Here is a 15709-nt window from a genome sequence, read left to right as displayed (position 1 = left end):
TAGAGGGTGCTCTGTTCCCGGCTTCTTGGACACAGTCTAAAATTATAATGCTCCTAAAACCACATAAAGACCCATTTTGAAAGGAGTCATATAGACCTATAGCATTATTAAACCAAGACTGTGCATTGTTCACTTCAGTGTTAGCAAACGGACTGAAATTGGTAATTGGAAATATTGTGAAGGCAGATCAGTTTGGTTTTATCCCAAAGAGATATATAACAGATTCTGTTAGAAGAACATAAAGCATTATAAAATTTTGTAAGAGTACAAACTCCCCTTAGCATTGGTAGCACTTGATTTGTTTAAGGCCTTTGAATGTGTTAATTGGGAATTTTTTTATTAAACTTGCTTCAGTGTTATAAATTTGGCCCACAATTTTTAAATGCTGTGAAAGCAATAAAGTCCCCCTCAACAGCTCAACTTCGAATCAATAATTATAATTCAAGATCTTTTTCTGTATATAGTGGAACAAAGCAAGGCTGCCCTATATCACGTCTTTTATTTATAATGGCTACAGAATTCTTAGTAACTAGACTGAGGAACAAACCAGTCATAGAAGGAATCAGAGTGCAAGGAAATTAACACCTGATTAGTCTCTATGCAGACGATATGATTTTGATGTTAAAAGATCCAGAAAAAGCAGGCCCAGCATTGATACAGAAATCGAAATCATTTGAAAATACGGCAAGCCTGAAAAGTCAATTTTGCAAAATCAGATTCAATGTGTTTTAATTTGTTGTTGTTGTTATGTGCCTTCAAGTCGATTACAACTTATGGCGACCCTATGAATCAGCGACCTCCAACAGCATCTGTCATGAACCACCCTGCTCAGATCTTGTAAGTTCAGGTCTGTGGCTTCCTTTATGGAATCAATCCATCTCTTTTCTATCCCTTTTCTCAAAAACTATTGTGTGGCTTACCAACGGAGACATTTACTTATCTTTATCGTTTCACGGAGCTCATACTGGGTCCAAATTGAACATTCTCTCTTGAAAGATATTCACCCAGCAGTCTTCCCATTTATTAAGAAAAATATTACAGTAGATTTTATTGAGTGGAAGTCTACTTCTGGGGCAATGATGCGGGTATGGAAAAGACGTAAGGAAAAGCTCATGCCAAGGATATCTCCTTTTATCCCCAATATCATCCAGATATTGCAGCAGGAGATGAGCAGTTTAATATGGAAGTGTATAAGCAGGTACAGCTATTTAGGCTTAAAGAGGATATTATAGAGTTGGAAAAGGTTCAGAAGAGGGCAACCAGAATGATCAAGGGGATGGAGCGACTCCCTTACGAGGAAAGGTTGCAGCATTTGGGGCTTTTTAGTTTAGAGAAAAGGCGGGTCAGAGGAGACATGATAGAAGTGTATAAAATTATGCATGGCATTGAGAAAGTGGATAGAGAAAAGTTCTTCTCCCTCTCTCATAATACTAGAACTCGTGGACATTCAAAGAAGCTGAATGTTGGAAGATTCAGGACAGACAAAAGGAAGTACTTCTTTACTCAGCGCATAATTAAACTATGGAATTTGCTCCCACAAGATGCAGTAATGGCCACCAGCTTAGATGGCTTTAAAAGAAGATTAGACAAATTCATGGAGGACAGGGCTATCAATGGCTACTAGCCGTGATGGCTGTGCTCTGCCACCCTAGTCAGAGGCAGCATGCTTCTGAAAACCAGTTGCCAGAAGCCTCAGGAGGGGAGAGTGTTCTTGCACTCGGGTCCTGTTTGCGGGCTTCCCCAGGCACCTGGTTGGCCACTGTGAGAACAGGATGCTGGACTAGATGGGCCACTGGCCTGATCCAGCAGGCTCTTATGTTCTTATGTTCTTTAAGAACATATACATATACAGACGCAAACCCCTTGCCTAGAGAATATTAGCAAGCACATCTTAGAAATGAACAGGTCCCCTGGCTCTCTTGGCATCAGGTTGGGAATTTTGTAAGGTGACCTGATATCAAGGGACAAGCTCTGAATAACCTTACAATAGATTTACATTTCATATCCTTCCAAAATCATGCTATTAATAACTGGGTTGCAACTAAAAGAAACCTAATCAATTGTTTATCCTTAAGGGTCTGGTTTCCATTCAAGAATAGATTTAACAGGGCTAATTCTGGGGTTTTATGTATCACTTGCTTTGTGATTTTTTCTATTTCTGTAAACACCGACTCTTAAATTTAGCCACCTTAACACATGTTCACCACATGTTGGGGAAAGAATCCTCTCCAGCATAGAGGGGAGATGGTTTTATTAATATGTGACAACTTGACCGGGGTCAGATACCATTTTTGCACCACTTTTAACATATGTTCCTTTGTGGCTGCTGATATTGAATGGTATGGAAATTTAGTCTACGTAGTTGTACATGTTGCTTCTTCAATCTCTATATTCCATTCCATTCCTCACATTCTCCTCAGACCATCTGCAGAGCCCTTTGTGGCAGAATGCAGGAGCTTTATTACATATACTAATGTAGCAGACAATAGAAACAAGGTTCCCAGGGTGTTCCAAAATTTATAGAATCTATAAAGGTGATCAAATAATAATAACTGACTTGTATATTTAAGTGTAGGAAATCTTATTTTACATATGTGTTGTTTACCCCTTACTCTCAATGGATGTATGACTTATTTTTAAAACAAAAAACAACAAAATTAAAAAAAGGTAAATAAATAAATTTTGGAGTCACTGTATCCCTTGGATCTCTTTCCTCTTTTAGGAACAAAGGAATCTAACTCAGGCCATCTGGTACCATCTAGTTCATTACTGATAACATGGACTAGCATTGGCTTTCCAGGATTCAAGGCAATAGCCTTTTCCAGAAATTAAATTTTGGACGTTTGCATGTAAAGCATATGCCCTACCACTAAGCTACAGTCCTTCTCCTGTTTTAAAAAAGTATGTTTTAAAATTGTTCTTGTCAATTCACTATATGAATGCACAGCATACCTAGGGCAGATCCACACCATTCATTTAAAGCATATCCAACATGCATTTGAAGCACATGAATCACACCACAGAATCCTGGGAACTGTAGTTGGCTAAGGGTGGTGGGAAATATAACTGTGAGGGAAGCCATGCGCTTTAAGTGCAAGTTGGATGTGCTTTAAATGTATTGTGTGGATCTACTTCATAAAATTTGCCTGTAATTTTTTTTAAAAAAATTAAAATGGAAATGAGCTATAAAGTTTACTGTGTGACCGTGGGCTTCTCACCATCTCTCAGCCTAATCTGCTCCTCAGGATGAAAAGAACAGCGGGGAACCACGACCACCCCATGGAAGAAGGGCACACTTAAAATGTAGAGGAAATAATAATGTACATCCATAGTGTGAAATCAGATACTTATCGGGACATAGTATAAAAAATATTTATATAAACATGATTGTTAAAGATGTTTTATTATTTACACAACCTGTAGAGATATTTATAGTGCAATCCTATTTTGTTTACTCAGAAGCAAGTTCCAGTGTATTTAATGGGGCTTACTCAGAGAAGCATGTACAGGATTGTATCCTCAAGTGATAAGGAACTTCACTCACCCTACACAAAATTTAGAACGATACCAATTTAAGCTGTTTTGCAACTGTTTTATAATTGTTTTTATGGTTATTGGATTTTAAAGGGATTTATTTCTTGTTGTGAGCTGCCTTGGTTTCCAATCACCAATCCTACCTCACAGGGTTGTTGGGAAGACTCCATACACATACACACACAATGGAGATGTAAAAATACATACACTCCATATAATAGTTTATTGTCAAAACCAGTTGGTCATTGCTCTGCCTAATCGCTTCAGAAACAGAACTGAATGGGGAGAGATTTACCACACAAACACAATTCTTTGCTATGTTCACTCAAAAGTCCCATCAATTTACAGCACAATCCTAACCATGTCTACTCAAAGGTAAGTCCTATTGAATTCAATTGGATTTACTATGGGTATGTGGGATTAGCATTGCAGCTTTACTCCCAGAAAATTGAGTATTGGATCAAAGCTTCATATTGGGAAGGGTTTCCAAACACTGCCCTCTCCAACAGTCCAGAAAACTTTAAACTTGTTTGATTCCTGCACATAAGAGAGAAAAAGACTTTTGGTACCGCTGAAAGTCATATACTTACTCAATTTAAGAGATTTTCAGATAAGCAGGAAAAAACAACCATTTTCTGGCCTTGAAATGGGGTCTACCCTGGAGCCCAACAAATCCCTTGTCAATCACAACCCTGACTTCACTTACTGGCTACAAATCTGAAAGGGCGGGGTTAGAGCACCCAGCTACAAGCTCATTTAACAGAAGTTGCAGAGGGATGACATTTTGGGGTATACCTCGTGAACCAGACCAACTAGAAACTTAATTTTTTAAAAAATGAAAGCTGAGAGTCCAGACATTAAGGTGACTCACCTGGAGAGGACCCCAAAAATCCAGAGTCTCCAGGCAAAAACTGGAGACCTGGCAACCCTAGTGTAACCCCACCTAACACCAATTGTAAAACACCTTATGGAGTAAGTGACCTCCCTACCCATATGACCTCAGCTGGCTCACTCTCATCTACTCCAGAACCTCCTCTAGGCACTAGTTCGGGATTTCTACAAACTCCATGGTACTAGAAGATGAAAACAAGACATAGAGGCGAGTATCGTCTGCATACTGGTGATAGTGCAGCCCAAACCTCTGGATGACTTCTCAGAGCGCTGAAAAAAGTTTGGGGAACAAGATGGAACCTTCGGGCAATCCATAAACCAATGGCCATGGGATGGAACAGAAGTCCCCCAGCACCACCTTCTAAGACTGCTCCTCCAGTAAAATCACGCTTCACATGGCCAATCCAGACAAATGGCCTCAAGAATAAAATGGGCTCCTGCTGGGAGGAAGGGTGGGATATAAATCAAATAATAAATAAATAAATAAGAACACCATGGTAGATCATTGAGATCTGTCACTGAGGAATATCTGATGGCAGATGGCAATCTCAGGCTGTCTTCAACAAGAAACTGTGCATTTAGTGTGGTAGCACTGAGATTATGGAAATATCTACCTAATGAAATCAAGCTGGCACTAAAACTGTTATGAGTTTTAAGCACCTACTTAAGATTTAGTTACCTCAACAAGCCTTTTTATTAAAATGATTTACTGTTTTTATAACCTAATCAGGTGATCAATTTTGTACTTCTGTTTCTTTAAGGTGTTTTGCTTTCATTTTATTTGCTGTGTTTTGGTTTTAATTGTGAATTTGTATGCCACCTAGGTATATTTTATGTGAGTTTGCAGTATAGAAGTGAATAAATAATATGGGGTTCTATCCAATGAAGCTAGTGCAGGGACTTGCACTTTCCTCTCTCCCACATCTGCTCTGGATGATTAGGGTAAACCACCCCCCATCCAAATACAAACAACTGTGGCTTATTTAATCACAGTTCCAACAAATCAGGATCGAACTGCGGTTTCAGAAATATCCATAAAAGTAAACAATATATTAGAAGAGTTAGGATACTGAATTACTTATAAATAGAAAATAATATTAAGGTTTGTGAGCATTATTAGAAAATCCTCGACATTAAGATATAGCCAGTGAGATATTACTGTTTTTTGTCCAGGGGGATTCCCAGATGTTAAAACCTTTTAACCTTAATTATTTGTATGTATATGAAGAATATTAAATAAAAAAATCTTCACAATTTGAGCAACTTTTATTTATCATGAATGGGTAGGTTAAATGAATTTCCTTCCCAAATTAACATTTCTATTTATGGCTATTTAAATTGAAGTATTGATGCTATTATTAATAACAAAAACAGAAAGAAGGGAAAGTGCCCCATGGATTAATCTTTCATCTTGAAGAAGTCAATAGACAAGGGATGCATGGTACAGTAGGGCCCCGCTTTACAGCGCTTTGCTAATGTGGCGGTCTCAATTAGACGCAATTAGACCAAAGCCCCACTCATATAGCGCTTGTTCCGCTTTTATGGCGGTTTTCGGGCATCGCACATCATTCTATTCAATGAGTTCCGCTTTTCAATGGTTTTTGCTTTTCGGCAGGGGTCCAGAACATAACCCGCCATATGAGTGGGGCCCTACTGTAGTTCCAAATCCTGTATTGTATGCAACAAAAATGCAGCAGTCTCAGATAAAATATAAGGAATTAAACTTGGATCCATCACAACACTGAAGAACTTTTTTATTACACACTAAAATTCACAGTGAAAGTCTTCATGCTGTTGCAATTTTGAACTTTTGGAAAAAGATATCAAGAGGAACTGTGGTTATCTGAAAATCAAAACTTCTCCTTGTCAGCACAAAAGAAAGGATGAGTGGAAAGGGAGTATGTGGCCCATGGTTTGCCATGGCTTGTTTCTCATAGCCTAATTTCATATTGTATCTTCTAATTCCTCCCTTGGGTGAATTTTATGCTGCAAAAAGCCCATCTCCCCTTTTGGTCACACATAATTAATTAATACTTCTTACGCGTTTCTATTATACATTTCAGTACAAACTAAAGTAATGATTGAGGATCTGTCATTTTTATGGTGTGTTTCTTTTCTATTTTCCCTCCTTCATAGCTAAACTTCTTGTATAGACCACAGCCTATTAAACTGTTTATTGTAAGTATTAAGGTTAGGATATTGTATCACAGATTATTGTAAAATAAATAAAGTACATATATTATTCAGGATCACAATATATATTTAGTTTTTCCAATGTAAACAGGAAATGGTTCAAGTGTGCCAAGCATGTTCAGTCGCAACTCCAAGGTACAAGTCCTTTACATGTTCCCCTTTACGCATTTATAGCAACAAGCACCAGAGTACTCAGAATACTATGTTTAGTTAGTGTCCCAAGAGATGAGGTAAGAGAGTACAAAAGACGAATCAAGTAATACAGGAATAGCTGCAAGTCAGCATTGTAATCAGAATATTGAGAGTTTCCCCACATGAACCGGAAAAGAACTGGTTCAGATACCATTATTTATGGTATTTGTGCACCACTCTTTATAGAAGTATATCCCAGGACAGTTGACAATAGTAAGAAATAATTACATAACTAAAGTGCTATAGAAACAAAAATCCCAGCTCACTACCATGTGGTGAAGTACAATTGTGTCAACAGAATGGGGGAAAGCAAGGGAACAATTTTACTCCCTGGTTGGGTAGCAGTCACATTCCACCCTGGGCTGGCCTGATCCAAGAGGTGAATCAGTGGCTTACCTGATATCTGGGGCCAGGGCTTGTGGCACGGACCAGCATGAAAATTTATTCCCTCTACTCCGTGACTAGAACATAAATTAAAGCCTATACCACAGTGCCAGCACTAGAGTAAATGAGCTTCCTCCCCACCCTCCCTTTGTTAGATGTGATCTTGCTGTGGGCATTGTTGGCCACTGGTTGATGGGAGCTGGAAAGGAATTTTGCTCACTACCTTAACTGTCTGAAGTCTACAAGGTGTTTGCCCTTCCCCATACCAAGGATGCATTTGTTTGTATTAATGTTTTAGTTGTCACAACTTTTTAGATGCGGCAGGACATTGGGAATGATCTATAGCTTATGAGGAGACTCCCATAAGGGATCTTGGAAGTGGCGCTTTGGCCCTAGTTTGGGGTGGGGGGAGGAATGCATTAATGGATGCCATACATACAGGTTGCTCGCAGGGTTCACAGGAGCAGCCTGCACCATGGTGGACCTAAGAATCTATCAACTCGCTCCTGGATGCCCAGCAGGCAGGCTGGGACAGGTATAGACCAGGCATGGTCTGCCCGATATAGATCCTTGCCTGATAGTGCACCAAATTCTGATATGCTGTAACCATGTTTAGCCCACAGTTTGTCTTCTTGTGCCCATTGCTCCTAAAGTCATGCCTAGATGAGTATGGCCCACAATTAACACAAAAGCATTTTCCAAATTCCCGACATCAGGGGTTCCAAAATGTGGTGATGGTTTGTGAGTCTCATACTGGTGGTCCACAGTGTGTCTGTGAAGAACGGCAGCTGCAGCAGCTGCTGTGTCCTTCTAAAACTTTGCGAGGTGGTTTTCCAGCTTCCCTTCACAAGTTTCCCAGAGCGATCTACCTTCTCTTTGTCTCCCTCTCTTAGTTCTAAATCAACTTAATTTTGGAGGCATGGAAGATTAGTGGATGTGAAAAGTCCCTGCCAGGAGGGGGAACAATATATTTTTACCCAGCCCTCCAATTCTAGCTGCAGTAGCCACAGAAGGCAGGTAATCTAACTGTCCCTCCTCACAACTGAAATCTGTTCTGGTGGCTCTTTGCACCCTGTCTCTTCCATTCTTTGTGCACGCATGCCAAGGATATGGCAGTCACAGAGCCAGTCAGACAAGTGAGGGCTCGCCAAACAATGCTCTTCATTTCCAACCATAACTGTTGCCATTTCTCTCCTATGCCCTTCACACTTCCCCACACCCGTTTTGTAGCCCCCTTTAATGTATCACGGTAGCCTCACACGCAGGCACACACACCTTTGAAGCAGAAGTCTTCTTTCCTCCTCAACAGTCTGGATGCTCTCAATATGAGTGGTATCATCTGCACTGAGCGACACCAGGTAAGAAGGGGTAAAATTAAGAGATTTCAAGGCCACAAACCGTGATGCTTACTTGCGAGTAAGTGTCACAGAACACAGTTTATGCTTCCTTTTGAGTACAAGTGCATGGGATCAATCTTCTAAGGCTGCAGTCCTATGCATATCTACCACTGACGTCAGTGGACCTTAGCTTCTGAGTAAATATGGATGGGATTGGTTGCATGATGAATTTTGGGAAGGACGCAAGACTGTGATTATGTTTGGGAGGGAAAGGGCAAAGGGGAAGGGGAAATTCTGAGAGGTTTTAAGAGATTTTAACTGATATCACATCAGTGAGGTACGCTGAGTACAACCCTTTTCAATCCTTTCCTGCCTGTCATACAGATGACTTGCCTTTTACAACAAATCCCACCTACACACACAAATCCCTCAGTAAAGCCCTCCTATTTCTGTTCCATATGCATCCATCATATTAAATATTCATGTTGATTTTAATTCCTTCTTTTATTTTATATATTGTATTACAATTTGAATTCCATAGAAATCAAATTATAACAGAGTATAAATAAAAGAAACAATAAGAATACAACATCTACCACAGAGCATTACAATTGTTCCAACAGGCAGAAAAATAACTGTGGTCCAACCAAGACCTTCAGCAATTTTCAAAGTCCATGGGGAAAAAGTTTGAGAGCCACTGCCCTGCATCATCAATACAGACAGCAGAATGGATGACTCGATTATGGAGTTTAAAATATCAGTTCCTTTCCCACCAGATCTAAACATTTCATTCATTTAAAATGCAGGTATACTTATGTGTTCACTGAGCATTTGCTGGTCCAAACCAGTCGTTGCGAACTAAACTCATAATGGTTTGATACTGATTTAAATGTTTTCTTTACTTTCTGGAATCCATATAAATTTAATTATAGGAGGAGACCATATTTTCTCAGTGACTGTATTCTTCAGACACAGATGCTTTTTCAAGATTCTCCAAAAACACAAAGTAGGAACCTGTAATGAATTGAGTGGGGGGCAAGGATTTTTGTATACCTTGACTTCCTTCCATGTCATTGGATTAACCACTGGATGGAGGACAGACATCAGAACACTTTCCCCCTGAGCCCAATTCTATTCTTCCTCCACCTCTGGTTGCTTCAACTGTGGAGAAATATAATCTCCCTCTGTACCCAAAGTAAAGATATAACTGGGCTAAGAAAAACATATATCCCTTTTCAATGGTCCCTTTAGCAGCCAAGCCTTAGCAGCCAAGCCAACTCCCCATCCATCCCTAAAGTTATTGCAAGGCAAGGACGTTGTGCTTAGACAAAATAGGCTGAAGCTGATGTATTACTGTATGCTGCCAGAGGTATTATACAGCAGCATGACGGAAGCACAGATGTGCAGTCATTCCTAACTCCTGACACTTTTCTGTAAGGATGGGGTATCTTTCATAATCTCTCCATCCCCATTTCCCCGTGTCTTCAGCATCGACATTTTATGCCTTCTACGTTAAATGTTACCTTTGTAGTCCCTTTAATACCAATCCCTATATATATGTATATATGTGTGTGTGTGTATATATATACATATATATTGTATTTTAATTGTATTTTATGTATTTTAATTTATTTTAATGTTGTTGTGATTTTACTGTTTACAATTTTATTATGTACATGTTTGATTTTATTTTTGTAAGCCACCCTGAGTGCCCTATTATAGGATAGAAGGGCGGGATAGAAATATTTTAAATAAATAAATTCAGATGCTGAAACTAAGAAATAGGTATTTAATGCACACACATTATGCTGAAGTCCATCCATCACATGCAAGTTAAGCAACCTTAAAAGTTTCATTTTCAAATCCATATGTCATTTAGTAACCTCTTCAAGACATTGGCTCTCTCATATGGCTTCTTCAGTCATGCGTCAACATAATAATGTATGAATCTGTGTGGCTCATATACATAGGTATTCTTACTTTCATATTCAAGACCAGCCTTCCCCAACCTGCTCTTCAGATTCTATGGATGAAAACTACCAGTCCCAGCCAGCATAGCCAATGGTAAGGGATAATGGGAATTGTACTCCCAAACATCTGGTGGGCACCAAGTTGAAGGAAACTGTTCCAGACACACAAGCTATAAATATGTTTTTGATAGATAAAAGTGACTAAGTGAAACTACAGCATTGCATTAATTTTAATATAAACAATGAAATCATGAATACAAAAGCCTGCCAAATGAATAAAGTCTGATTACCTCGTCATGTGTATATCTGTAATCTGCTTTCTTGGATTTGAGGTCCCATAATGCTACTGTTCCTGATTCAAACCCAATCAATAGCTGTAATAAATCACAACAGAAAATATTAATTTTCTGGGAATGAAAATGAGTTGCTTTTAATACATGTGGTTCAATTCTAAAGCTTGCTGTATTAAAATACAAATGCTTAGGATAACTACGCAAGCATAATAGCAAAATGTAACAATATCCCAATATTGCAGCAATACTACCAGAAACATCAAAATATATTTTTATATACTAAACCTACTATTGGGAATATACCAACTGATTGAGAGTTCTGACATTAAGAAATATATGGATATTATGATACTCAATTTCAACACCTGACTTATTCAGTCAATTCAAGTTTATTTTAACCAGACAAATAATCTCACGGTTGCTTCAGTCTCACTCAAGTTAAATGAATCCATCCATAGATGAACACACAAGAGGTATTAAAGCTAGAAAAAAAGCAAAAGCTCCCAGCTTGTGGCAACCTGTTTTTATGAAACAGATGCAGTGTAATGAAGTGAATTATTTTGCATGCATAGTCTGGTTATTACCCTGAAGGAAAGCTTAGCTCAAAATGTGATAGAAGGTGATATTATTTCCCCCAATATGGCTATTATTTCCTCCAATATGGCTTGTCTCTTACTTTTCTTCAAGCATGCAAGTCACCTACAATTCTTTTTCTTGCAACTGGGCTTAACATGCAGAATGTGCTAAATTACGCATTCACTGACAAAATGGGCAAAGGAAAAGGTTTACTCTAAAAGGTAGCTTCTAAATCTTTCAGATGAAGTAAATAAATAGGAACCAATTCAGATGTGCAGAAAGATCATGAGGCACAGTACACCCTAGCCTAGACTATACAAATACAGACATTCAAATGCAATCCCCCATCTAAAAACACACCCTGCATGTTCAAAACTACGTAACAGGAAAAAGGCTTTATAGATGTATGCCATTTGTGTTTTTAAGACACAGAATTCAAATACAAGATCTCACCTGTGTCTGAAGTGGTACATTCCACTTTTGTATCAGGTTCCTTTTCTACATATTATATATTTTACATATATTAAAAGGCTCAAGAATAACAATTCAGTTTTTGTAGCATGGGTGAACCACATTACATTGACTAAAGGTGGACTACACCTCATTGACCTGGATACTGCTTTTAGTCTGGAGACTGCATGTTGTGTTAATCTAGAAGTCTTTGCAATATGAAATATAAAACCTGACAACCACAAGTAACCAGCTCTTGAATTGAAATACAACAAAAAGCTATTAGACATGGGTCAAGAAATAATAGTAGAAAGCAACATCAGAGTCCAAAAGGAGTACAAAAACTGATTGAGTGGTGTAGTACTCTCACAAACACACCCTTCCAGCAATCATATTCTACTATAATCAAAAGAAGTATTTTTATGACAGCATGTTCATTTGCATAAGAACTGTAATTAAAGAAACACATCAACAATCCTCTGCTTTCCAGAGCAAATAAAACATCTATCTACTTGTATATGTGTATGTGCACACGCATGTATTATTATTATTATTATTTAATTAATTTGTATCCCGCCCTTCCTCCCAGCAGGAGCCCAGGGTGGCAAACAAGGCACTAAAAACACTTTAAAACATCATAAAAACAAATCTTAAGATACATTAAGACAAAACAGCATTAAAAACAGTTTAAAAACTTTTTTAAAAGGGTTAAAAACATTATTAAAAAACATATTAAGCAATTCTGACACAGACACAGACTGGGATAGCTCTCAACTTAAAAGGCTTGTTGAAAAAGAAAAGTCTTCAAAACGCGCCAAAAAGATAGCAGAGATGGCGCCTGCCTAATATTCAAAGGGAGGAAATTCCACAGGGTAGGTGCCGCCACACTAAAGGTCTGTTTCCTATATTATACAGAACGAATCTCTTGATAAGATGGTATCTGCAGGAGGCCCTCACCTGCAGAGCACAGTGATCGACTGGGTATACAAGGGGTAAGACGGTCTTTCAGGTATCCTAGTCCTGAGCTGTATAGGACTTTGTACACCAAGACTAGAACCTTGAAATGGGCAGCCACTGCAATTCTTTCAGTAGCAGCGTGACATGTTGGTGATACCCTGCTCCAGAGAGCAGTCTCGCCGCCGCATTTTGCACCAGCTGCAGCTTCCGGACCAACCTCAAGGGCAGCCTCACATAGAGCGCATTACAGTAATCCAGCCTAGAGGTTACCAGTGCGGGGACAACAGTGGTCAGGCTCTCCCGGTCCAGAAACGGCCGCAGCTGTCTCACCAGCCGAAGCTGGTAAAACGCACTCCTAGCCACTGAGGTCACCTGGGCCTCTAGCGACAAGGATGGATCCAGGAGCACCACCAGGCTACGAACCTGCTCTTTCAGAGAGAGTACAACCCCATCCAAAGCAGGCAACTGACTAATTATCTGAACTCGGGAACCACCAACCCACAGCACCTCTGTCTTGCTAGGATTCAGACTCAGTTTATCAGCCCTCATCCAGCCCACCACCGAGTCCAGGCAGCAGTCCAGGGCTTGCACGGCTTCTCCTGATTCAGATGTTACGGAGAAATAGAGCTGGGTATCATCAGCATACTGATGACACCTCACCCCAAAGCTCCTGATGACTGCTCCCAAGGGCTTCATATAGATGTTAAACAGAATGGGGGACAAGATGGTACCTTACTGCTCCCCTCAGCACAGCTGCCAGGGGGCCGAAAGACAGTCACCCAATGCTATTCTCTGAGAGCGACCCTGGAGATAGGATCAGAACCACTGTAAAAGAGTGCCTCCAATACCCATCTCACCAAGTCGGCCCAGAAGGATACCATGGTCAATGGTATCAAAAGACACTGAGAGATCAAGTAAGAATAACAGGGTTGCACTCCCCCTGTCCTTCTCCTGATAAAGGTCATCCATTAGGGCGACCAAGGCCGATTCAGTCCCATAACCAGGCCTGAACCCAGACTGGGATGGGTCAAGATAATCTGTTTCATCCAAGAGTACTTGCAGTTGCTGTGCCACAACCTTCTCAATCATCTTCCCTAAAAAGGGAGTATTTGCAACCAATGGGTCCAGGGTGGGCTTTTTCAGGAGTGGTTGAATCACCGCCTCTTTCAAAGCGGCTGGAACCACTCCCTCCCGCAATGATGTGTTGACCACACCCTGGATCCACTCGGTCAGACCCCCTCAGCAAGCTTTAATAAGCCAAGAAGGGCAAGGGTCGAGAAGACACGTTGCTGGCTGCATCATCACATACATACAGAAAATGCATGTTTTGTTCAACAGTTCAGGAAGAAAAACCAGTTTTTAACAATTCTAAAATTCCACTACTTAAGAAATTTCAGCATTATAAGGCTAATATCTAACAAAGTCTCTCTAAAAGAACCAAGATTTTTTTAAAAGTCAGTTTTTCCGTATTAAAGGTATTAAAGAGGAAAATGTGTCATAACTTTCCTCCACAGTTCACAGAATGCCTGCTATCGCTCCGAAATAAACTACACCAATCTGGTATGTATTGGTATCAAAATTATCACGCAAACCCCTCCTTTGCACATAAATATCTTCAAGATCCCTTTTTAATCCTAGTATCAAAATATCAGAGGATTTTCTAACGTTTAAGATTTATATCATAATCCTACTCAAAAAAGCATTCTTAAGTACTAAATTCCATTTAATCCAGCAAATGTGGAAAAAGACAACTTTCTTGTATACTAATTGTATACCTAAAAATGTCAATAAATGTCATAAGCAAAATTTTACATTGACAAGATGTTTGGGTAAGTTTTTTGCATGTATTTTTGTAACAGTATGTCATAAACTGCTACACTGGAACATCCAATGGCTTTGGGATGCGTAATAATCCAAAAGCTTGAGATAATTTAGTTGCCAGTAGAGTCTCTAGGACAAGGTAGTGTAGTTATTCCTCTCGGAAGAGCACAAAATTATACATGGTACATGGAAGGACAGACAGAAACTTAAAAAAAAAGTTAATTCCCAACGACAGCCTGTAGGGGCCTCGCTTTCTCAGGGATGTTCCAGGTCCCTATTTTTTCAAGGTTTTTTTTTAAATAAAAAGAATAGGTTTATTAGCCATTTCATTATGTCCGTCAGTAAGTAAAAATAGAAAAAGAATCTCCACAGGGTGAGGGGGAAGGGATTTATAGTCTCCTCTGCGTGCCTGGAAAAAAAGATGTTAGACTAACAGCCATGCACAAGCTCTGGAATATCCTACCCCAAGAAGCCCGCTCTGCTCCCTCCCTGATGGTGTTCCAGAGACTTCTGAAAACCATCTTGTTCCAGACAGCCTTTGGGAGGAACTGAAGGTTGAACCTGAAACGGATTTTATTTCCCCACTGTTTTAGTTTTACCTCTTTAGTCCCTTTTTAATATAACTACCCTAGATTTCTTAACTGTATTTTTGCCTGTTTTGATATTTTTGTGTTTTTATTGTGAGCTGTCCTATTTTAAGGTAGAAGGGTGGGATAGAATCTTTGAAATAAACAAAAAATAAATAGAATACAGGTAATAAGAGGGGAGAGATATTTAACCTTTTTCCCACTGGGAGTTTTTCTATTCAGAGTTATCCCACAGTCATGGCCCCCAAGGGGTTCTCAATGCAGTCCACGTATCATCCCAGATGCGTGTTTGTGTAGCCATTTTTGCAAAGGGATATAAAATTTCTTCATCTAAACATTTATCGATAAGGCCATAATGACACAGATTTTTACATGGTTCTCTCACCAGAACTACCAAATTATGTTCCTATTATTCTTACTATTACTATATTTAACCTGTATACTGCTTTATATTTCAACATAAATCTATAAGCAGTTTACATATGTCATCAGAAATGTATTAAACAATACAATACAAATACTCT

At 39.3% G+C, this 15709-nt stretch overlaps 1 protein-coding gene across 6 annotated transcripts in view; it reads right to left on the bottom strand.

Moving 5' to 3' along the window:
* The window catches only part of STXBP5 (syntaxin binding protein 5), a 251237-nt gene that overhangs the window by 156056 nt on the left and 79472 nt on the right, over window positions 1-15709 (bottom strand). For all 6 annotated transcript variants that reach the window (XM_061624073.1, XM_061624075.1, XM_061624077.1 and 3 more), the window contains one exon: window positions 10792-10875. In XM_061624073.1, coding sequence (XP_061480057.1) covers window positions 10792-10875 — 84 coding nt within the window. The remainder of the gene's footprint in view (window positions 1-10791; window positions 10876-15709) is intronic.

This window comes from Rhineura floridana, chromosome 4 (genome assembly GCF_030035675.1).
Source record: "Rhineura floridana isolate rRhiFlo1 chromosome 4, rRhiFlo1.hap2, whole genome shotgun sequence".
Classification (NCBI taxonomy): Eukaryota; Metazoa; Chordata; class Lepidosauria; order Squamata; family Rhineuridae; genus Rhineura; species Rhineura floridana.
Note: the sequence above shows the minus strand (reverse complement) of the source record. Positions and strands in the feature narration are given on the sequence as shown.